We start from the raw sequence: 21787 nt of genomic DNA on the forward strand, positions 1-21787 counted from the left end.
AATTATGATTTTGTTACTTCTATGAAAGAAGATAATGGGAACCAAAGGTAGAGGAAAGTCCTCTATTATGAAATAGTAGGTTTTCAACGTCCAAATTCAATCGCAAATGTTTTTCCGCAACAATTACACGATCTAAGGATTAACTTTTCACTAAACAGATTTCACTCCAAAGGCAATAAATTCATGGCAGAACCACCGGATGATGTCTACACGGAGAGAACTTTTTCTTAAAATTTATCCTGAAAGTTATGTAATCGTGGGACAACATGGCATTTCGAAGAATTTTGAGAGTTTTTGAAATTTAACTAGTAATTATGCTCAATGTACATTTTACCAGGAGAATGTAATGATAAAACTTCATCAAACTCTGATAAAGGTCTTCAAAATGCCACGTTGTCCCGCGATTTTCAGGGTAAATTTTAAAAGAGACTTTTGCCCACGTATTAATTTAGCAGAAACTCCGCTGTCTCATACAAGGCGCCTATCTCTTAATTATAGAAGACTTCCCTCTATATATTTCACGCTCACATATCGTCAGCCAGAGAAAGTGTAAGATACTGTGATTTTTCAGTTTTCCTCAGTTCCCGCAAAGCTCGCTACAATAGAATTCCCGCGTCCGGCCCTTCAATTATTCCAATACGCTGCTCGCCCCGTTTTCTCGTTTCTCTCGCATCCAGAAATCGCAATCGGCGCCGGCAACTTTCGAGCCGAGGAAATAGATTCAGGATCGAATAATCAACGAACAGGCAATACGGTCTGATCGGACGCTGGTCAACGTTAAGGATGTTTCGCACGTGCGATCGTAGCAGAAATAACCAAGTGGAAATTCGACTTTGACGAATTATAATATTGACCTTCTCGTGTAGTTTGGGCGACGACGATTGCGTACAAGTTCAGAAATGTATGTTTAATTTTTCCATCCGTTTCAGTCATTCGAGTCACACGTTTTGCATAACCTCGTCGGGTAAATTCGTTGCAAATAAAATTTTTTATAACCTGCGACTTCGGTGAAACGACTCTGGTTTTTTTTTACAAATAAGAGTGAAAATTTTATAGACAATCTGTAAAATTTTCACTCTTATTTATCGCTTGTTTTGTTTTCTAGCGTCGATGACCGGACACATTGTACAACGAGATGTCCGACTTCCAACATAATTTTCACATCTCTAATCTGACGAATCTTGTAAGTCATTTTATTTTAAAAAAAAACTTAATTTCATCTTTTATTTACTTTGAAATTTGTTTTGAATTTTTATACTTTGCAAAACAATTCAACGCGCGTGCTTTGTCCCTCGCCATCTTTTTTAAAAAACACAACATCGATTCTCACAATGTCGTCATATGCCCCTAACGCCTTATCACAATTATCAGTTTACCTTCATTTCAATTTCTGTTACGCGACATCTCGTTTTAATTTAGTTTTGCGTGTCGTTTTTCTGCACTTCAGGCACCTGCAGGCACCTTTGCAAGTTCGTTACCCGAAGAGGACCATTGGCCGAAACGTTGTGCCTCATCGCAATAAAGAGTCGCGAGGTAGTTTCCGCGCTCGTTCAGATTCTTGCAAAATTTTTGCTCAATTCCCAACATTTGAAAAATAAGTAGCAAACCTAATCCTCGACTCTGGCGAGCTCATTTTCCGAGGGAAAGCGGCCAATTCGTTGCGCTATCGACGCGGTCGCGTCTCACACCGCGGGCGGCTGCCCTCGCCGGCTTCGCGCCGCGCCGGTGAATCGGAGACGCCGCCGCGGCTCGGCACGGGGAAAAAAAGAGCGCGCGGGACGCTCGCCGCGCCGCTTAAACAGCTGTTTAAGCGGCGCGCCGCGAGGAGCGGGACCCGCCGCGGAGAGCATTGAACGGCGTAGTTGCTCGCGTACCGCGGGTTTTGAGGTTAGGATCGAGCCGCGGGGAGACGACAACGCGGTCTCCCGGCGCCCCCCCTTCCTCCCAATCCCCCCGTTCGTCGCGTCGCTCGCCGTTTCTTCCCCTCGCGCGTCTCGCGCGTGCGACGCCCCGAGACGCCACGCGACGCGACGTCACGAGAATCGCGAGCGACACGCCGCTACCTTCCGACCGTTCGATCGACTTGGCGCGTCCCGCGCCTAACCTCAAAGGCGAACTTGGCGCGGGAGTGCGATTCGCGCGCGCGGAGCAACGAGAGAGAGAGATAGATAGAAAGAGACAGATAGATAGATAAGAGCCGCGCGCGCGGCACGTACCTTCGATGCGAGTTTCCTCCACGCAAGCTGGAACGCGTCCCCCTTTGTCCGTCGCGCTCGTGCGGCCTGTCCTGACGATCCACTTCGAAAAACAAGCCGGCGACGCCGATGAATGAAGGGCGAAGGGGGGAGCAGGCGAGGAAACGGCGGGTAGATAGGTGGTAGGGGGGGGGGGGTTGTGTGCAGGTAGATCCGCGCGCGCGAGGAAGGAGAGGGACTCCTCCGGCACACGGCACACGGGGTTACGTTTTCACTGCTCCTCAACGGTCGCGCACTTCACCGACGGAGCGGCCGGACAGATCGCGCGGGTGGGGGAGCGCGACGGTGTAGATAGCGGGCGACGTTGGTGACAGCGCGCTGGTAGCGGCGATGGCGGGAGGCGGGGGCAGGCGAAGAGAAGAGACGAGAGCTCCTCGGGTACTCGGACTTTCCGCGCGAAGGAAACGGCGGAGCACTCGCGGCGGGGGGGGGGGGATCGGAAAACGCAGGAGCGAGGAGCCCACCGTTGGCGACTTATCGTCGGGCTGTCACCGCGAGCATAACGAGCGGCACCGCACACCACGCGCACGTACACGCACACCAAGAGAACAGAACGGAGCACACACGTTGACACACACGCGCGGCGACCGTATATCCTCGGCCTCGTCGCGCGCGCGCGCCTTTCCCTTCGCCGATCGCAATCGGGTCGCGGCCGTGAAACTCGCCGCGTATCCGCCGGCGCGCCTCTACCCTCTTGCCACTCTGTCCTCGTCGCGCGAGGAAGAAGCGCGGTGGACCGACGACGACGACGACGACGATCGTGACTCACACTCGCTCGCGCGCGCGTCAAAGGGTCGCGCGGGCACGCACGCACCTTCCTTCCTCCTTGCCGCCGTTGGAGCGAGAGGCGGCTGACGCGAGTCCCGTGCGCTCCCAAACAGGGACGCTCGCGCGCCACCGGATCAGGTGGCGAGGCGGTATATTAATCCCGGAGAGAGCGGCCCCCTCCCCCCGTTTGTTTTCGTGCTGGCGCGCGCCAAAGAGCCGGAGATCCTGGTGGTGCGCCGCGCCGCGCTCTCAGGTTATGGTCATCGGCGTCACCGCGTGACGCCACGCGGCCTCGCGGACTACTGACTGACTTACCGCCGGCCGTTCGCTCGTCCCGCCGTCGCGACGCGACTATCACGTGGTATTGTCGCGGACGCGGGCGCGCGCGCGCGGGCGGAGAGCGTTTCTCTTCCCCGGCGGCCGCCGGTGCTTCTTCTCGCCTTCTCGCGATGGCCCGCGCGGGGCCTTAGGGACGCGCCCCGATCCTCCGCGCTCGCGATCACGAGGCGGCCCGTTCCGTCGACGCCGGCGCTGCTGCCGCCAGACGGACGGAGGAGGAGGAGGAGGAGGAGGAGAAGGGGGGGAGGATACGCGGTGTGGACGTACTACCGGCTGACACCCCCGCGACAGCGCCGCAATGAACTCGCCCGGCACGAAGGGTCAAAAGCACCGCGGCAAAATAATAACAGAACGCAGCCGCCGACGCCGCTGTCGCCAACGACAGCGCGCGAGCTGGGCGGTCGTCGTCGCTGCTGCTGCTGATGCTGTCGCTGCTGCTGCTGCTGCTGTTGTCGTCGCTGCTGCTGCTGCCGCCGTTGTCGTTGTCGCCGCCGCCGTTGCCCCTGCCCCGTCGCTGTCACACGAGCGCGACGACCTTCCTCTCTCTACTTCCTCTCCAGCAGCGGTCGAGACCAGCCGCGACCGGCGGCGGCGGCGTCGTCGTCGTGCGAGGAGCGGCGCGACGCCCCGACGTGCCGGGACGACGTCGCGATCGACGTGACGGCGCGACCGCGGCAGCAACAACGGTAGCGGCACTCGCGGCGTCGTCGTCGTCGTCGTTGTCGTGCACCGCCGCGACGGCTGCCGTCGTCGTCGTTGCCCGTCACGGCACTCGCGTCCTCGTCCTCGCCGTCGCTCGCGAGGACCCTCCTCCCGCCGACGTAGTCGATATCGTTGTTTTTGTTGTTGCCGCTGTTGCTACTGTTGACCGCAGCGACGCTGGGGATGACGACGTTGTCGATGGCGGTGGTTGTTCGCGGCCGCGGGTTTTGGCGGGTTTCCACGGGCGACGAGCGCGCACACCACTGGCACACACCGCGGCCGCCGTGCATTCACCTCGTCCTCGCAGCACGCGCCGCCGCCGCCGCTGCTGTCGTCGCCGTCGCCACCGCCGTCGACACGCACGGCCGACGAGCGCTCCTCCTCGCCAGCTCGCGTCGCAGCCGTGCTCGCGGGCCCGCTCCGCCGCGGCCTCGCAGCGGCCGCCCCGAATTGAGATCGTCGCCGACGCGGCTGCTCCCGTGCCGCCACGCCACACCGAGACACGCGAGACGAGGTTGTCCGACGACGCACCACTGGCTCGCGGACGCGCGCCGACGGGCACCGATCGCGACGACGTCGAGCGGCCGCCCGAGCACGCGGCTAGCACGACGGTCGACGTTCGTAACGCGCGACGTTCCCGCAGCACACACGACAATCGTACAACGTCCTAACCGCGGGGACACCGCATCGCTTTCACGGGCGAACATGGAGCTGGATCCATGCCGAATGCTTGCCGAATCGCCCGCGGGGCGGCGCGCCCGCCCGTCAACGTCGTGGCGGTCGAGCGCGCGGGAGCGAGAGAGAAGGAGAGCGAGATAGCGCGCGCGCCTACCCGAAATACAGCCTTCGGGGGGCCGCGCCGCGCCGTCGCGCCTGTCGCAGGCCTGCCAACGCGATATCGCGCCGCTTGACAACAGCGGATTCTCCCGACTCGCGCCAGATGGCGCCAAAGCCCGGCGGCCCGCTCCAAGGGGGTCCCCCCCCCCCCGTGGCGATCGAGATATCGCCGCTTCGTTCCTTTTTAATTCCAATTAATATTTAATCACGCTCCTCTTTCTTCCGCCCTCGGGTCCAACCTGGGCGTCGACTCGAGAGAATTTCGAAAACGAAATTCCTAATCGGAGCGACGCTGTCCGCCGCCAGCTTTGACGCGATCGGTTTGGATCCTCGATCGAAAGAGAGAAATCCCTTGCTCTCGTCTTTCCTTTCTGCTTTTACCTGCCGGGGATTTACTTGATACAGAAAAATAAAATAATGAACACGCGTATTGTAGCTTCGTAAGAAGAAGGCAAAATCTGCACACTTGGAAAATTTGTCTTTTCTTGTTGAAGAAAATACCGATTAAAATTTGTGTGTTAAATGTTTAACACATTCATGCGTTAATTTAACATATTGCTCTTGTGTTAATTGACTTATAAAATGTAAAATTATTAAAATACTGAAAAGAAATGTTAAAATGTTAAAACAATGTACTTATTTTTTTAATCTTAAACAATACTTACGTTCTGTATTATTAGTAACACGATTTATCTGTTGAAATTTACAGAATAAAATGTTGATTTTATTTCAGGTTCAATCTGTTACCTCGTCCAACACACATCTCGGGACATTTTTACTTGTGCTTCAACAGTTAACAATGCAACTTCAATTGACTTTGCACTCTCCAACTAAAGAGTGCAAGCAAAATTTCTCCCTCTTATTCCTTTGACTAATATTCTGCTAACATAGCGATATTGGCCAAACGAACGATACGAGATCAGGGATAATTACGAAACAGATTACTTGAAAAGGGTCCAAATCCAGGACCGAAACGTCGTTTTTATATTAAATAAAGGCATTGGCCAGTGTAGGTCGTTTTTGTAAAATACTCATCATTGTTTTGAATTGCTGGCGATATCATATCTACCCCAAAGTTGATTTTATTCTATATAACATAAGTATAGACAAAGCCCCTTTCCAAGGAAACGGAATTAAAATCGATCGACTCGGGTTCGTTCGATCGAAGCAAAGTGAACGTTTCAGTCCGCCCGAGCGTTTCGCCATTTCATAACAGCCGCGAACGAGGCCGATTACTGAATGTAAAATTGACTTTCGTGAAGAATGTAATTGTCTCGCTTTGCGGAAAGTATGATCGTCGACCGCGCGAAAAAACGCGGCTCCGTAATCGGGAAATCGACTGGACGCAGCGACATGGTCGGCCCTCGGCGCGTCCTCCTCCGAGATCATTGAGCGATTTCGCGATGACGCTGATTCATATCCGAGGCGAAGCCAGGCGGAATTCGCGAGCAATCTGAACCGGACGTTCGTAAACTGAATGTGCGCTAAATTGCAGTATAAATTGCTCGCTAGAGTAATTTGAATCGAACGGCCGTGCGGGAAGATTAAAAGAACGCAATTTGCAGCGCAATTAACTTCTAAAGAGCGCGCCGCTAGGGATTTATGTTGAGTCTGGAAGCGCGATCATTTTTTTCAAAGCGCTGACGGGCACGGTTTTGTTTTTAACAATCGCCCCCTCTAAATTGCGAAAATTAGTTCTTATTCGTAAATACAGATGTAAATTAATTAGTGCCTGCCTAATTTCCGTTTGCTTAAATCGATGGCACTTTATACACCAAAAACAGAGAGCTGTGTATCGCGATATAAATATTATTAAATCAATATTTTTTGCAAAAGAAACAATCGAAGTAAAATTACGCCTGAAAATATAATTTTAGAAATATATTAGATTTGTATCGCTTCCTGGGAACACTTACTATAATTTTTCAATATACATGTAATAAAAAAAGTGATCAACACGTATATGTGAGAAACTATTGTTTTATATTACATTCAGATATTTGTGAGGCTCAAGAAGCTCCGACAATTTTAACAGTTCGTAGATGTCATTTGCGAAGAACGATTTACAGTTTGAACTTCCACCTCGAAAAAGGTTTTATTAAATTCTTTTTAACAACTCATTATTTCAACACAAACAGTTGTTTTAAAAAAATGTACTTCGCGATTGTAATTACCTAATAAAAAAAATATAACGTTAAACAATCGAAAACTATTTGACGGGTACTCACATTTGCTATGAGCTTCATAATTATCTCGATACCACTCTAAAAACTCGTGTAACGAGATGATAGCCAATATAAGACGTTGTCCCTGTAAAAAAACATAGCGCAGAAAAATGGGACGGAAAATAGCGCGAGTGAAACTCGTTGAAGAAAAACGCAAAAAAATTATGAATGACGTGCGAGACGGTCGTTACAAGACGAAACTCTACAAGCTGCACAACATGATGCAATACTTGAGCGACGTCGTGCAACGCTCTTTGCAATCGCTTGGGAATTAGCTCGCAGCGTACACTGTTTGATCCCTGAAGAAAATAATAAGAAGAGATGCAATTTAATAATAATTTCATAAAATTTATAAATTTAGCTTTACACTTCTAGCTCTATGTATCGCGTGGAAAGTTCCTGCAGCGGAATATTATGTATACTGAATTATATTAATTATATTGAAACAAGAGTAATAGTTGTAACGATGTAATGCTGTATCAATAAAATTATCTTCAGGATGAAAGACAGTATTAGTGCACACTTATTTCACAGCTTCTACAATATACATTCGTAACCTTTATTACTTTTGTTTAAAATTCCCATTGCATCACAATTAGTTTTACATCTTTATTACAGTCTTCATTACATATGTGTGTTCTCAATAAGATTGTATTTTGTTACACTGAAATTGTTATAGTATCATTGTGTACACAGCAGAAGACACGAATAAAATGTCAAAAGTCAAAAGTCAACATTTATCGTATCTACATCTTGTGGTGTCAGGTTACAGGCATGTGTGTAACATCTTTTTTTTTATTGTAATATAACTTTCTTAATAAAAAAGATAGAGGCTGAGATATCATGTTTTCGCGGACACTGTTCATTTCAGCGCGATATGCACAATTCTTTGAAACACACTTATGCAAAAATACTTGAGCATATCGTTTTGTTCAAGTATACGAAACTTTTTGTCACTATTGTTCACTACAAATTCATACCTGAATATTTATCCTGAAAATTGTATTCTCTTTACTGTTTCTCACTTAACATCAAATAACTTGACGTATGTAGTATTATCAAAATCAGTATCGGTTATTGAGACTGTTTATATTATTTAAAATATTTGTTGCAGTTTTCTATATATATATATATGCATGTATACATATACAACATATATATACATAAGTAAAATGAAGTTGTTGATATTACGTTGAGATATTTCATATATGCAACATATATGAAATTAAAAAAATTGTCCCGAAAGTTTTCGCGATCCCGATCTTCCTCTTACATACTTCCCACGTAAATTATGACTTTTGCCCTTTGAGATTTTTCCTCTTTATTCCATGCCAACCAGATGCCCTTTGGAATGTATGTCCAGTCATCAATTCATCGTTGATACAGTACAAACCTTCAAGGGACGTCTTTGTGACGTTCTAATGACGTCCCCAAGACATGCCGGGGTCGGATTCTTCATCCAAATCCATCGGGCTCTCTCCACGACTACGATTACTTCTTCTGTCATTAAACTCGTCGCGCTCTACAGAACGTCTATAATAATCCGGTGAGTATCTGTCACGACTATAGTGATCGCGCATATTAGAGTGAGAAAAATCACCTCTACTTCGAACAGGAGAATCCAGCCTCGAGCTTCTAGATTCATGATCCACAGAACTTAAATAACTCTCTTGTTCGTCGGGTCTTCTAGAAGGCCCTGTCCGCCTGTTACAATTACGTCTCTGCGAGTTTAGACTCCACCTCAGATCCTCGGATCCTACATCGTGATATTTGGATCCATACTCGATTGTATTCCGCGTGCTCCAATCTAGACGATCCAGTATCGACCGTTTCTCTTCTTTTATCTGCTGGAGCTCGTGCGGATAGACCTGTGATGCAGCGTCGGCCGTGGTGACGCGTGCCTGCACACCCTTGCTTTCCGTTTCTACTTCATCTGTCTGACAGATCTTCTGATGCGTTTGAGTTACCGCTTTCGGAATCGGTACCGGCTGTTCCGCGTTGCCCTCGTTCCAGAATATCTTCGTTTTGCTTTTCTGCAGAAGTATCGAATTCGACGTATGGTCTTCGGAAACGTCTTTCGTATCTTTCTCCTCGCTACGATCGTAGAAAAATCTACCCTTCATTTTCAAACGCGGATCCTCAATTGGAAGTTGGTACAGCGCTTGTTCGCAATGTCGTATTATTTCGGCCTTGAAGCCTATCAATGGAAAGAAAACAGAGTCGCGTGGAATAAAATTCCGAATTACATATATATATGCTGTATATTGCTTAGAAAAATATGTTTTATGTCATGCTTCTTGTAGTCTTCACACACGTTGTAAGAGTCTTTAAACAAAAGTCCACTTTAACTGCATATCTAATTAGTCATGTCACACAATTAACAAGCAGCTTGAATTGAATTAAAAAATTTAAAAGTTCTTACCTGGATACAGTATCGGTATATTAGATGAACCTACAGGACATAATAAAAAGAGAAAATATAAACAATTAGTACGGCTCAATAAATAGGATACATGGAAAATATCTGTATCCTTGTGTGATCAACCGAAAAGCGTGAACTGTGTATCAGTTCTATACGAATCTTTACGCGATCAAACACATAACAAATTAAAACATACTCGCACCTTTGGCTGAAACAGACGCTTCCAATAGACTGGATAAGCTGGTCTTTTCGAAATGCTGCAAGATCAAGTCATAAAAGTTACATTAATTAGTTTTCCCCACCAATAAAATACATGCTTGAAACCAATACAACGATTCATACGGCAAATTAATATAAATTAATGTTCATTAACTTCGACATAGTGGCTAGCACTTGTTGTCGAATGTAAAACAAAACCAAATACTCATCACTATCGTATATGTTACAATTACTTTTGGTTTGGAGATGATCGGCGGTTCGGGTGTCTTTATTCGTTCCTGGGGCGGAGAGTAAGCTTCGTTGTGCGACGATGCCGTCGGTCCACGTTCTGTGTAGCTCTGCGACGACGTGGAGGATGCGGTTGAGCGAGTCGAAGGTTTGTTTGGAGGAATCGGTGACTGTTGGACAAAGGGTGCGGTATACGATGGATTGTACGATACGTGCACATGATCCATCGTCGGAGGGGGTACAGGCTGCGGCGAGGGTATCGGCATAGGGAGCAACGGTGAGCACATCACCGGTCGCGGAGGTGCTTGGATACCGGTGGCGTTCGGCTGATTGTATATAACCGGACCGGACGAATAACTGGTTGGAGTTGGGGGTATAGGTTCGAAATTCATTAGCGGTGTTGCAGCCGGCATCGGCTCGAAATTCATAAACGGCGGTCCGCCCGGCATAGGTGGTAGCATGGCCGATGACGGTGTCGGCGGCGGCGGCGGCGGTGGCGGCGGCGGCGGTGGACCCGGTTGATGCACGTACGGAGACCCAGGCGGTAGCGGCGGTTGCGGTGGTGGCGGCTGAGTCGGTGGTCTGGCTTCCCCTTCTTGCTGATACGCAGGTGGGTTGAGCAACGGTGAGATTCCTTCCATCGTCACGGGCGGCACGTATCCACTTGCGTTCACGCCGGTCGACATCGCTTCGTTCCGCAGTTGTCTCGCCAATTCGTTGATGAAGGGCGAACGCTTCCTGACACGCTTCTCCAACGATCTGCTGCGTGTGCGCGTACGACTACGGCGACGGGGGCTGTACCGTCTGCCCACTGGCGAACGGCTCGTTCGTCTTCTCGGACGTTCCGCACTGCGACTCCTCCGATCGCGAGATCGGCTTCTCCGGCTTAATCAAGATAATCACTAAGATATAATCTAGTACATCTTTATAACGTGTATGTATATTTGTACAGTACAGTCGTATATAAAATTACATGGAATATAAAATTTAAAGCGCAAGTTTGAAAAATTATATCTATCGTAAACAACTACTTACAGCACATTTTATACACAAAATGATACGTGTAATTATACACGCGGTAAAAAGATAATCTTTAACTAGGTGGCATAATTGAGTTTTCTAAATCCCTTTCCTGAGCCGGAAAGAGATTGTACTGATAGCACATTTAAAGATCTCTTAACAAAGATGTTAAGAATATTGTCTCCTCACCGTTCGTGCGTCCAATCAGGGCGTTTCCTACGGAGTCGCTCGGCACTCCATCTTCTTTCGCTGGATCGTCGTTCTCTACTAGGTCGCCTAGGACTTCTTCGTCGATCCGGACTTAACGCGGGGGTTCTACGGTCGTAGGACCGCGGTGAACTTTTCAATCTGCTCGGGCTGTATCTAGGACTTCTGTGCCTCTCGGGGTTGGTCTTGAAAGGACTCCTACGACGATCCGGGCTCGCGAAGGGACTTTTTCGCCGATGGGGACTCGGACGTGATCGATCGGGCGTCCGGCGCCGCGGCGAGCTCAACCTTCCATAACGTTCCGACGACTTGCTCCTGCGACGCTCTCTGCTTCGTTGCGCCTCGCGCTGCGCTCGTTCTCTGTTCTGCTCCTCCGCGATGCTCTGGATGGCTTCGGTCTCCGTACCAGGTGGGACCACGTTGTCCGAGTCCAGCAGGTGCTTGATCGCCTTCTCCTTTTCCGCGAGGAGCTTGTTCTCGGTGTCTCTCTTCGTACGCATCTTGTCCCTTTCGATGTCCTTGGTGCTCTTCATAGGATCCCGGCGAGTCTCCTCGCGTTTCTTCTCTTCTTTCTTCTTGCGCTTGTAAGCTCCTTTATCCTCGGGTCGATGGTGTTCCCTATAATTACTCTTGTCATCATTCATTTGCTACTTCCATGTTAAACTTGTATGTTAAATATAACAGATGTTACACATATACCGTACACACAGAGTGCACGTACAAGAGAGTGGAAATTGTCCAACATTGGCACATTGTAACTTACAACTAAATCACTAAAATTAGAACATAATACTTCTGTACACGCAATGTGAATTAACGTAATTTAACTCAAGAAAAATCGTGGCGCCACAATTACAGTTTCCGTGGCAATTATTGCACTTGTAAGTAAGAGCAATACAACGGCTTTATTGCTAATATCAAGTGACAATGTTATATAAAGAATCGTTTACATTAACTTGACACTACCTAGAGGATTGGCTCTTCCCCTGCGTCGCAGACCCCGTCGCATCCTGCTCGTTCTCGCGGTTTTTATCTTCATCTCCCTCCCAGGCGTCCACGACGTCCAGTCCCTTCATAAAGTCTTCGTCGTCGAGGAACTCGTTCAGCTCGTCGTCCGGTATTTTGCTGAGACCCTTGATTGCACGTTGCACATCATCACTGGGACTTTCTGGCGAGGAAGCCTCGTGTACCTTGTGAAATTGCCTCACGTATATCTCGCCGCTAACCCTCGGCTTTTCTTCCTTGATCTCAACCTCCTCCTTTACAGGAAGATGATCGTTCGCTTCGTCCATGTTGCTCGCCAGGTAGCGATTACCTCAGTAGACTGGAGTAATCAACAAAATATCTATGAGCTGTGAATAAAATCAAGTGGTATCTCTCGTGTACCTGTGCTATCGCAATTTGCTTGTTGGATCCAACAAAAAGTACACGTGTGAGGCGAACGAACGACACGAGGCGTTGGATTGCGCAGTTTATCGTGACTGCCGGATCCGCTGTTGCAATCCGTACACTCGGTGAGCTCGGTGTGTCTCACCTATGCCTCAGGCGCGTCTTCAACATTATCGAGATTCAGCACTGCGACTACTCGGTACCTTGACTCGAGGACGGTGCAGGCTCTTGTAGATTCAGTATCACTGCGCACAGTGCTCCGACACGCGCGATCAAGGAGCGAAATACTCGGCTTCGCTCGGACTAACCGAGGGGCAGGTCAAAACGTCAAGGCTCCCGCTTTATTCCCGGTGTCGTCCGGGACCGCCTCGCGAGGAGGAACGCAGGCAGCCTCGCGGACCAATACCGCAAGTCGGTCGTCGCGGGGAACGACGCGTTAACGCGGGCGCTTGGCCGCGGGAATCCAAGCGAGTACGACACCCGGGTGGGAAACGCCTGTGTCTGGCTCTCTTCCTCTAACTCGCCATACTGTTCACCTGGCGAAACTAACCTAACCCCCGGATCAAGAGCGCACTTGCTGCGGCCGTGCGTTTCCGCGAGTGATATTGTACAAGGACTTTCGCGACCTTGTATCCTCCCGTTTCTCCCATAACAATAATGGCGTGCGTCGCGACGCGTCTCGCGTCAACGTGATAACGAGTGAAAACGCGATAACGTTCCTCCGTTGGGCGCTTTTGTGTGTATAAATTGCAAACTCCACTTTCAACGATCTCTTGACGATCGTTCAACGTTCAACAATCTTGCCTCTGTTGCATATTGCTTCGCCGAACTGAACCGATTGTTCTATCCTCTTCGCTTTGTTCTTTTTCATTACGTATATGCGTAGGCCCGTTCTCTCCGTGCTGTGCCACGTGCTGCACCTTCGACACTCGGAACGCGACGGGGTAGGCGCATAGACGAGAGAAAGGGAGGACGAAAAGTCGAAAGAGAAGGAGCACGCGAGAGACTCTGGAGTCACGTACTCTCGTAGCTAAACTTTCTGCACTTTAAATCCTTTTTGCTTTTACTCTCAACGCGTAATCTTGTACGCGTCTCGTTTCGAGGGCAGAAAGTGTAACATAGGCGGTTGTTCTGTACAATTGGTTGATACGCAACTCGTGCCAATTTCTACCAATCAGATTAACTTTAAACTCGATTTAAATTACTTCTCATCTCCATCTAATTCGTAAATCTAGAAAAAATGATATAAAGTAAGTTGAACCGAGATAGAAGTTAAACTCTGCGTAAAGCACCTGTCGTCTATTTTACCGACACATTCGAATATAGTTTTTGCGCGGGTAAATCTTTTTATTAGCTTTCATGCACAAAATAATGCTAGGATGAGTTGTGGACCGCATAGCAGAACATTGTTACACTTAAAACACTCGCGTCAGAAGTCTGATGAAAAAGATATTGGTATTTGAAATTTTCAATTTTTCAATCGTGTTTTTAACACAGAAAATTTACTACGAAAAATATTACTTCAGCCAGGGTTTGAAACTGGATCTCCCTTCTCTCTAGGCGGGCGTCCCAACCAATTCGACCACCGAGGCATATTATACGAATATGTATCTATGTATATGTGCTTGTAAAAACTTGTATATTTCCATATTACACGATTATACTTACTGCATGAGAGTACAGGGGAGCGATCACGTACACGATCGAATTCGATCGGTTGACTTCTCATACGTTTCTACTCTACAGGTTTCATGGTTCATGCTTATTTATTATAGGATAGTTTCTCCCAGACCATAGATTGTTCATGTACGAAGAGTGGTATCGGATGGCATATTCCTTCTCGAATTCGAATTCGATCGGTGCACGTGATCGCTCCCCTGTTCATAGATCTAACACAGAACATAACTTCAATAAATTATATTGATTAGTAATGCGTGTTTGTGTAATATTTTGAGAAATGTGATGTAGAATACAAACTAGCTGGTTAATTTTCTCAAGACCCTCTAAAGATCTATTTGTGAATTTGAAGTAATCCAATCGGACGAATACGCTCGGAAATATCACACAATGATAAAAGTAAATAAATGGAATATTAACAAGATAGTTATGACTTTCAAATTAACGGCGAGTTATGCAGAATAGAGCGCTTAAACTTTTGGTCCATGTCGGAAAGTGCGACGTACACTCAGCATCATGATGATCGTTGTTGGTGGTAGAGCAGCTCGTAGGTCTTTTTGAACTGCAGCATGTGCACCAACGTCTTGTTTATTATTTTTGGTATCCAGCTATTTACGAAGCACTCGAACTGCCGAAAGATGTGATTCTGGCTGTTCTCGTCGTTCAGCACTATGACCACCGCCACGGGATTGTCCGCCTTTTCCAATGTACATACGAAATCCAGCCTTATGTGGTTTGCCTTATCGTGTTCGTTTAGCTGCTCCACCACTTTGTCCGACATGATCGCCTCTTTCTCCAGTAGGCTCAACTGAAGATCCAAAAGAGTTCTATTGTTTTTCTTCCTGTTGTACCACACGCATTTGTTCCCTGTGCAGCGGAACATTACTTTCTGATGACTTCTGGTATGCACGTCAGACAACGCGTCGATTTTCTGCTGCTTCGTTTCTTGATCGAGGATCACCTCGACGTGCAACTTAAAAATCATTTCGAAGATGTCTCTTATTAGGTTAAAAATGACGAAATACCAATTGTCCTTCCTGTACTGTTCTTTATCGGCAATATCCGTACGTTTCTCGAAATCTTCGGGTAATCCAGCATCGATGAAATAACCAGCCTTTAGTACATTTTTGAACTTCTTCCTCTTTTTATTCAGCTGCATCAGTTGAGGAGGAATTGTGCTGAATAACGTGGTCAATAAATAATCGTAATTATTTACACTAGCTGACGCGCAGACATCGGCGCTAAACTTGCAGCAATGTTGAAACGTTATCAATGCACGATCTGACGTATTCGCGGCTGTATTCTGATTAAGTTCGATCGGGTCCTGCACGCATACTGGTTTCTGAACATCTAATTTCTTGGCACTATTATCCACGACGTAAGTTTTGTATCTATTCATGTAATCGGGTAACTTGTCCAACTGCGCAAAGTCAGCTGTTGGATATACTTTTCCATCCAATAAACATATCACGCACGAATTAAAGTTGAATTTACCATAGAAGGAGAAGAAATTGTGAAGCAGCTGTGCAATACTACTGCTATTGGTAACGGCCGGTAATGTGTAAATATCTTCATTAAAATTTATTTGCCAGCCATTCAGGATCTGCGGGACGCAGGTTCTCTGGAGGTCCAATAACGGTGGAAGAAGACCAACTGATTCTTGCTGAAGATAAAATATAATGAGACAAACTAGTCCATAACTGGAGATCCTGCCGCTACCCGAAATCCCAAAGTGCCTTGCCCAATATTTGATGAGCAGCATCAGCGGTCTTAGTCGTGGGTCGCGCGAAGCGCAGTATCGTAAAAAGTTACTTTTATAGATGCCTAGGCTGTTCTTGAAGGAAATGTCGCAGGAGACATTAGTCGGCATATAACGGAACTTAATGATAGGTGTTTTCGCCTTAGGGATCGATATGATGTGGGAAAATATAGATTTCATGCTGTACATGACTCTTCTTACTCTCTTGAAAATTATTGGCGTCCACACGTGCGATGGAATATCCGGTTTGTTATAGATCGGCGGTAAACCTTGAACAGACAAGTTATTTGAGCATTCAACGGTATTCACGTATGGTATTCACGTACGATGAAATTAGAAAATCTCTTACCGATTCGACCGACGTACATGTAGATATCTAAGTCGCTCTCTTTGAAACTCAATTGCGCCACTGTCGAGCCGAATCTGTACGTTTGACATTCTGGGAAAACCGACCTGAATATTTCATCCAGATGAGTGCAAATGACGTTATATCTTGCTGACAATTCAAATTCTGTAAGCTGCACTGTGTTTAAAAGTGCTGCCAGTTGGTTATCAAATGTTACTGCGTTTTCGAAAACACTTTTTATCCGGTCGTAACTTATCGGGTCCTCTTCCTCCTCAATTTTATTCTCCGGTTTTTTCCGGACAGACTTGGTATTTTTCTGTTGCGGCACTACAAAACAATAGCGTGTATCAACGTCATCTCCATAGAAAAGTAATGGTAGCAACTATGTATGTTGCTAAATCTAAGATAACTTTGTGACACTTACCATTGTCCTGGTTAAAATTTCCTCCATTTTTCTTCGGTCTTCTCAAACATAATTTTTCATTTGGCAGCCAATTTGATCTGCTCAATAAAATATCAACAGGTTTGCTGCAACAAATAACCAATACATAAATATCTGCATGGATTAGAAAGATAAAATTTATTCTTATGTATTATAATTATTTATCATAAATTACCTGTCGTTATATTCAATCCAAAAGGAGTTCCGTGCAAAATGTTGTCTCTTGACTGCTCCAAATTGATGAAGAAACTTTACTAAATACCCTGGAGACACGGTTTTCGGTAAAGGTGCAATGTAAAGTGACTTTTCTGGTAAATAATGTTCATTCTCTTCTTGCGATTTGTGTTCTGGTTTCGCTTCTTGATGTTTTGAGCTCGTGGGGATTTGGTTGTTAATATGTTTGACAGATTCAGCGTACGTTTTAGAATTCATGTTTCAATGTTGTTAAAAACAACCGTTATTTATTGTATTGATTTAATTACGTTTCCCTTGCAGGAAATTTCCTTTTAGCAACAGTGCATTATATAAAAATAAAAAGATAAAAAGAAGATCACTACTTTTCATCAAAATTCAATGTTTGTCCATCCCTAGTAAGCACCTTCAAAAAATACTTTGTTTCGATCAATCCTTTCGAATTTCCAGCACAGAGGACAACATTATTTTCAGATTCACGAAATATTAAGCCATCCTCCTTTGCTCTTTCAAAATTTATATAAACAAAAAGTTCGGCGCTTTGCCTCAGACCGTTGACAAAATTTAACCCCTTTGCAAAGTGAACGTGATTTCTTTTCATACGTGACAGACCCTCAGTTTTTATCCTTGACCAGTACTTAAAATAAGTCCCGTGAATTATGTCAAAGTCCACGCAGTCAAGTATTTTCAAACTCAATTCACTAATCCTGGATATAGAGTGCCCTTGATTTGCCTTAATCTCTAAAACGCCGTTAACGGTTGCAAGGGTAAATCTCTGCTTGTTATTTTTCTTTACTACTCTCTCGATGTCGTCAATAGTACACTGATAAAGCTTGTTTAAGAGTTCGTCAACTGCAACGAAACCATTCGGTTTGATGTTTAAGCCTTCCCTTACAGCCCCATGGCGCAGCAGATACGATAATCTCTTGCTGAGAGCAATGTCGCTTTTACTCTGTCCCTGAAAATAAATAACATTTATTAGAAATTCGTTAATTACATTCAATCAAATTAAATAGATTGTTAAAACGATCCTAAAAAAAATACAAATGCCAGTTTTAGCTTTTCAGAAATTAATATATTCTTTCGACAAAGTCTAAGATCCGGTTTCACCAACGTTGTTCAACCTTAAGCCTGGCTTGATTCGTTTTTTGTCTCTTTCCAATTGTTACTTTGGAAAGAGACAAACGTGAATTAAACCACGATTAAAGTTATGCGACGTTTGGTGAAACCGGGCCTAAAGCCTTGTGTCCACGATTCAAGAACTGTGTCCAGGTTCTAGTTCCAAGAAATGTGCACCCAATCAACCTGTATCTTTTATGGAAAAGCTGCAAGTTGATTGGCTACGCATTTCTTAGACCTAGAACTTGGACACAGTTCTTGGATCGTGGACACAAGGCTTAAGAATTAGTTGCAACCAAAGCTACCTACAAATTTGAAGCGTTGGAGCGCTCTTCCTCCCTATCTCAATTTCCTTTCCCGCTCGCTCGCATGCAAAAGAGCGGCTATTGTGTAACAAAATCTATCACCGCTGTTAGTATTATATTAGAAAATATTAATAATTTCTAATGCTCTCTTTCTTTTGAAAGAATATCTTAACTGTTCCGTTTTTTAGTAACAATCACATTATGCCTAATTTCACCGGGTTTTTACGAATAATTAAGCTGCGAGTTACTCTGAGAGCAAATAAGGCCCGCTTTCACCAACGTCGCTTAACTTAAGCTTAGTTTAATTCGTTCTTAGTCTCCTTCCAGCTGTTACCTGAGAACGAAACAAACATGAATGAAACCGAGATTAAAGTTAAGCGATGTTTGGTAAAATCGGGCTTAAAACGTCAACTATCTTTAACGTGAGTTTAAGTTAAATTAAAAAGTGCAAAACAATTGTGAAAATAGAGAAGAGTGAGAAAGAGGCTTGTGAAAATGTCCAAATGGCATATCGATTGTAAACCTGAATCGACGATACTTATTCCGGTCGATACTTTCACTTTCTCTGAGCTAAAATCCCGTTGCGACAGAGGACATCGTCGAAAGTGAAGATTGGGAAGAAGACGCTACCAATTTACCAGTACATCGGACGAACAGGGAACATAGGGCAACCAGATATATTCGACCGAAAGATACGCCAAATAATCCAACGGTTGAAAGACGTTCCCGTAGGGCGTAGAGAGAGAAAAAAAATAATTCCGTTCTTTCAAATTATTTTCGTAAGTTGAGAAAGTTATTCTAGCAGCATGCCGAGAACAGTCTATTATGTGAATAAATAATAAAACGCAGTATACGAAGGAGCAGCACTGAAAGCAAGCTACGTGCCCGCGCAGAAAGGCGCACTACGTTGGAAACACACTCGAGTTATTCCTTGTGTGCAATCTTACTTCACCACGACGTTAATACGAGCCATAATTTGATATAAATAATGAACAAAGCTTCTCTTCCTGCAAATAGTTACATCACGATTGTCTAACCTCTGAAAACATGAAAGCTTAGCGTAGCTCGCGGTACTCTCTCTCTCCCTCGAAACCAATCTAACAGGTCTGCCTCACGCCAATTCGAAGACACACGTCTCGACGAATGTTTACGAACCTCCGAGTCGGCGAAAATCTAATTGTTATCTCGGTAATAATCGCGTAATACCTGCTAATATACGTTTTTAACCGCGGAGAAAATCGTGTCTACGCTCGAAAGTGCTGTACGCGCAGTTCTTTATCGTCCCGGAGTCTCCAGCTTCGTCCGTCGCCCATTCTCAGCGCGCTACTGTCGGCTACCGCGAATCCTGCTCCGCATGCGCTCACGCGTCACCGGAAATGAACGTGCTTTTAAATAACTGCTGCGCGCAATCGTTTGAATTTCGTATGAGAACGTTTAAAGCAGAGTTGTAAACCGAACCGAACCATTGAAGTGTATCCGCTCCGAGAGAACGGATCAAAATTTCAATTATAAAATCGTTCCGATCCGGAGCGAACCATTTTTGATTATGATTTCAAACGCTCCGGTTTCGAACCGGAGCATGAAAAACCGGTTTTGGAGCGATTTCTTTATCTAAAAAGGATTTAATTTATTTAAAAAGATTTACCACGTTTGAATCTTTGCTACATAGCTGGAAAGGTGGTAAATGTGCAAATTTCACCAGTTCGGTTCGATTTGCATTCCAAGTTCTAAATAATTTACTTCATTCATTCGGTTTTCGGGGCGGTTTTTAAACTCGAACCGGTTTAAAACCGCTCCAAAGAACGTATTTATGCTCCGGTTTACAATCTTATTCGCTCCGGTTCGGTTTACATCCCAAGTTCCAAATAATTTACTCCATAAATTCATCTGGTTTTCGGAGCGGTTTTTAAATTCGAACCGGTTCAAAACCGCTCCAAAGAACGTATTTTTGCTCCGGTTTACAACCCTGGTTTAAAGTGCAATCGAAGAGATTTGTGAGTCAATGGCTGCGTTCAGCAGAAAAAGATGCTTTGCAACTGTTGTAAAACTCGTGAGTCTGATTGGCGTATTCTTTTAATGTTGAGTGAATTTAAGAGCATACGCCAAGCAGATTCACGAATTTTACAACAGTTGCAAAGCAGCTTTTTCTGCTGAACGTAGCCATTGATCGTTTATTAGTAATTAATTAATTATATTCCACCCGGTATTTAGCCGGAAGAGACAAATCGAACAAAGTTTTTTTCTATAGAATCGTTTGTATTTTATATTGAGAGTTATGAAGTGTGAGTAAAAAGGTTCTGCGAGTGATCCAGATAATTTTAATTAAATATTAATTTGGAAGTTAGAAGTGTCATCAATCGTAAGGAATGAAGTCGGAAATTTTTCTCATTTATAACAGGTTGTATGACATCGTACTAAAACTTGCTCAAGTTATTAAAATATATTATGTCATCGTTGTGTTTATCTCTAAAAAATTATATCATGTTCTTCGCGTCTTCTGAAAATCTTATATTTTTATTTCACGATCTTTGTGCGTGCGTGCGAGTGCACATAAATCACACAAATGCGCATTCTCCAGTATTAATCTAATCATTTATTCTAATCCGTCTTAATCCATTCATTTACAAACAATGAATCTATGAAAATTCATATTTATTTGCAAAACTATGCATATGCTCTTAAATTCCGACATGCATTTTACAAAATGTTGATCTAACGCGATTTCTATATAACAGATCCATTATGTCAATTTAAAATAAAAGTACTTACTTCAATAAACGGCCACGTCCACCTTGATATCCATTGATCGTTGATTGCAGGAACTGCTAGCAAATTTGATTGCCTGCACTAGTGCGCACTGGGTGCACTTTCTAGTGAATTTTTAAATTTAACTTTGTCTTATAGTGTTTTTCATTGGGCAGAACTGAGTGCGCACTGAGAATTCGTGAAATGCAAAACGGTACTGCCCGAGTGTACCGCTAGTGCAAGTTTCTTGCACGCCGAATGAAACACTCGCGGCTTGGTTCAGTGCATGACATTAGCGTATTTTTACACGAAACCGACACCGTCACTTGGAGCTCGTGCCAGATTTTTGCATGAAATGTGCAAAATTCAGCACATAGAATTACCAACGAAACTGCACGCACGATCTTCGTACGCACTGAGATCCGCAATGAAACAAACAGTTCGCAAATAGTGTGCACTCGGTGCGCACTAGTTCTGCCAATGGAAAACGCTATTAACCAATCGGGCCCAAAGCCGCCTCGTCTGATTGGCTGAAACGTGATCCGCGATCCGCAATCTCAATCCAATCCGCGTCCTCAATACGTAATGTGA

General features: G+C 45.4%; 4 protein-coding genes across 12 annotated transcripts; all 4 read right to left on the reverse strand.

Annotated features, from left to right (window-relative positions):
- Window positions 1–2446: 2446 nt before the first annotated feature.
- Window positions 2447–4358, reverse strand: LOC105570354 (mushroom body large-type Kenyon cell-specific protein 1-like). The gene is made up of 2 exons (XM_012027482.1): window positions 4130–4358; window positions 2447–3907 (listed from the first exon to the last, which is right to left on the reverse strand). Exons 1-2 carry the CDS (start codon window positions 4352–4354, stop codon window positions 3629–3631), a joined length of 504 nt encoding a protein of 167 aa, XP_011882872.1. The 5' UTR covers window positions 4355–4358; the 3' UTR covers window positions 2447–3628.
- Window positions 4359–6804: 2446 nt separating this feature from the next.
- LOC105570233 (serine/arginine repetitive matrix protein 1-like) lies at window positions 6805–13937 on the reverse strand. Of its 9 annotated transcripts, none has more exons than XM_012027295.1 (7): window positions 12815–13932; window positions 12189–12546; window positions 11205–11840; window positions 10001–10880; window positions 9751–9805; window positions 9549–9578; window positions 6805–9323 (listed from the first exon to the last, which is right to left on the reverse strand). In XM_012027295.1, exons 2-7 carry the CDS (start codon window positions 12512–12514, stop codon window positions 8545–8547), a joined length of 2706 nt encoding a protein of 901 aa, XP_011882685.1. In that variant the 5' UTR covers window positions 12515–12546; window positions 12815–13932; the 3' UTR covers window positions 6805–8544. The 9 variants fall into 9 exon arrangements, with proteins under 9 accessions (XP_011882685.1, XP_011882684.1, XP_011882683.1 ...); XM_012027294.1 differs by having other exon boundaries at window positions 12189–12574; XM_012027293.1 differs by having other exon boundaries at window positions 12757–13932.
- A 294-nt stretch (window positions 13938–14231) lies between these two features.
- On the reverse strand, window positions 14232–17285 carry LOC105570235 (speckle targeted PIP5K1A-regulated poly(A) polymerase-like). The gene is made up of 4 exons (XM_012027297.1): window positions 17011–17285; window positions 16818–16921; window positions 16397–16720; window positions 14232–16316 (listed from the first exon to the last, which is right to left on the reverse strand). The coding sequence occupies exons 1-4, from the start codon at window positions 17265–17267 to the stop codon at window positions 14803–14805; spliced, it is 2199 nt and encodes a 732-aa protein (XP_011882687.1). The 5' UTR covers window positions 17268–17285; the 3' UTR covers window positions 14232–14802.
- An 82-nt stretch (window positions 17286–17367) lies between these two features.
- Window positions 17368–19757, reverse strand: LOC105570236 (tRNA 2'-phosphotransferase 1). Its single transcript, XM_012027299.1, has 2 exons — window positions 19489–19757; window positions 17368–17985 (listed from the first exon to the last, which is right to left on the reverse strand). The coding sequence occupies exons 1-2, from the start codon at window positions 19498–19500 to the stop codon at window positions 17389–17391; spliced, it is 609 nt and encodes a 202-aa protein (XP_011882689.1). The 5' UTR covers window positions 19501–19757; the 3' UTR covers window positions 17368–17388.
- Between the last annotated feature and the right edge of the window lie 2030 nt (window positions 19758–21787).

Source organism: Vollenhovia emeryi, unplaced genomic scaffold (genome assembly GCF_000949405.1).
Source record: "Vollenhovia emeryi isolate VEMERY1.0 unplaced genomic scaffold, V.emery_V1.0 DF939121.1, whole genome shotgun sequence".
Classification (NCBI taxonomy): domain Eukaryota; kingdom Metazoa; phylum Arthropoda; class Insecta; order Hymenoptera; family Formicidae; genus Vollenhovia; species Vollenhovia emeryi.

Excerpts from the sequence above, each read along its gene's own strand:
- LOC105570233 (XM_012027295.1), bottom strand. The coding sequence starts at position 12,514 with ATGGACGAAGCGAACGATCATCTTCCTGTAAAGGAGGAGGTTGAGATC. Across the intron at positions 9,806-10,000 it reads CGATCATCTCCAAACCAAAA|CATTTCGAAAAGACCAGCTT; the intron begins GTAATTGTAACA and ends TTGATCTTGCAG. Across the intron at positions 9,324-9,548 it reads TATACCGATACTGTATCCAG|GCTTCAAGGCCGAAATAATA; the intron begins GTAAGAACTTTT and ends TTCCATTGATAG.
- LOC105570354 (XM_012027482.1), bottom strand. The coding sequence starts at position 4,354 with ATGCACGGCGGCCGCGGTGTGTGCCAGTGGTGTGCGCGCTCGTCGCCC. Across the intron at positions 3,908-4,129 it reads AGGACGAGGACGCGAGTGCC|AGAGAGGAAGGTCGTCGCGC; the intron begins GTGACGGGCAAC and ends GAGAGGAAGTAG.
- LOC105570235 (XM_012027297.1), bottom strand. The coding sequence starts at position 17,267 with ATGAATTCTAAAACGTACGCTGAATCTGTCAAACATATTAACAACCAA. Across the intron at positions 16,922-17,010 it reads TGGATTGAATATAACGACAG|CAAACCTGTTGATATTTTAT; the intron begins GTAATTTATGAT and ends TATTTGTTGCAG. Across the intron at positions 16,317-16,396 it reads CATGTACGTCGGTCGAATCG|GTTTACCGCCGATCTATAAC; the intron begins GTAAGAGATTTT and ends TGTCTGTTCAAG.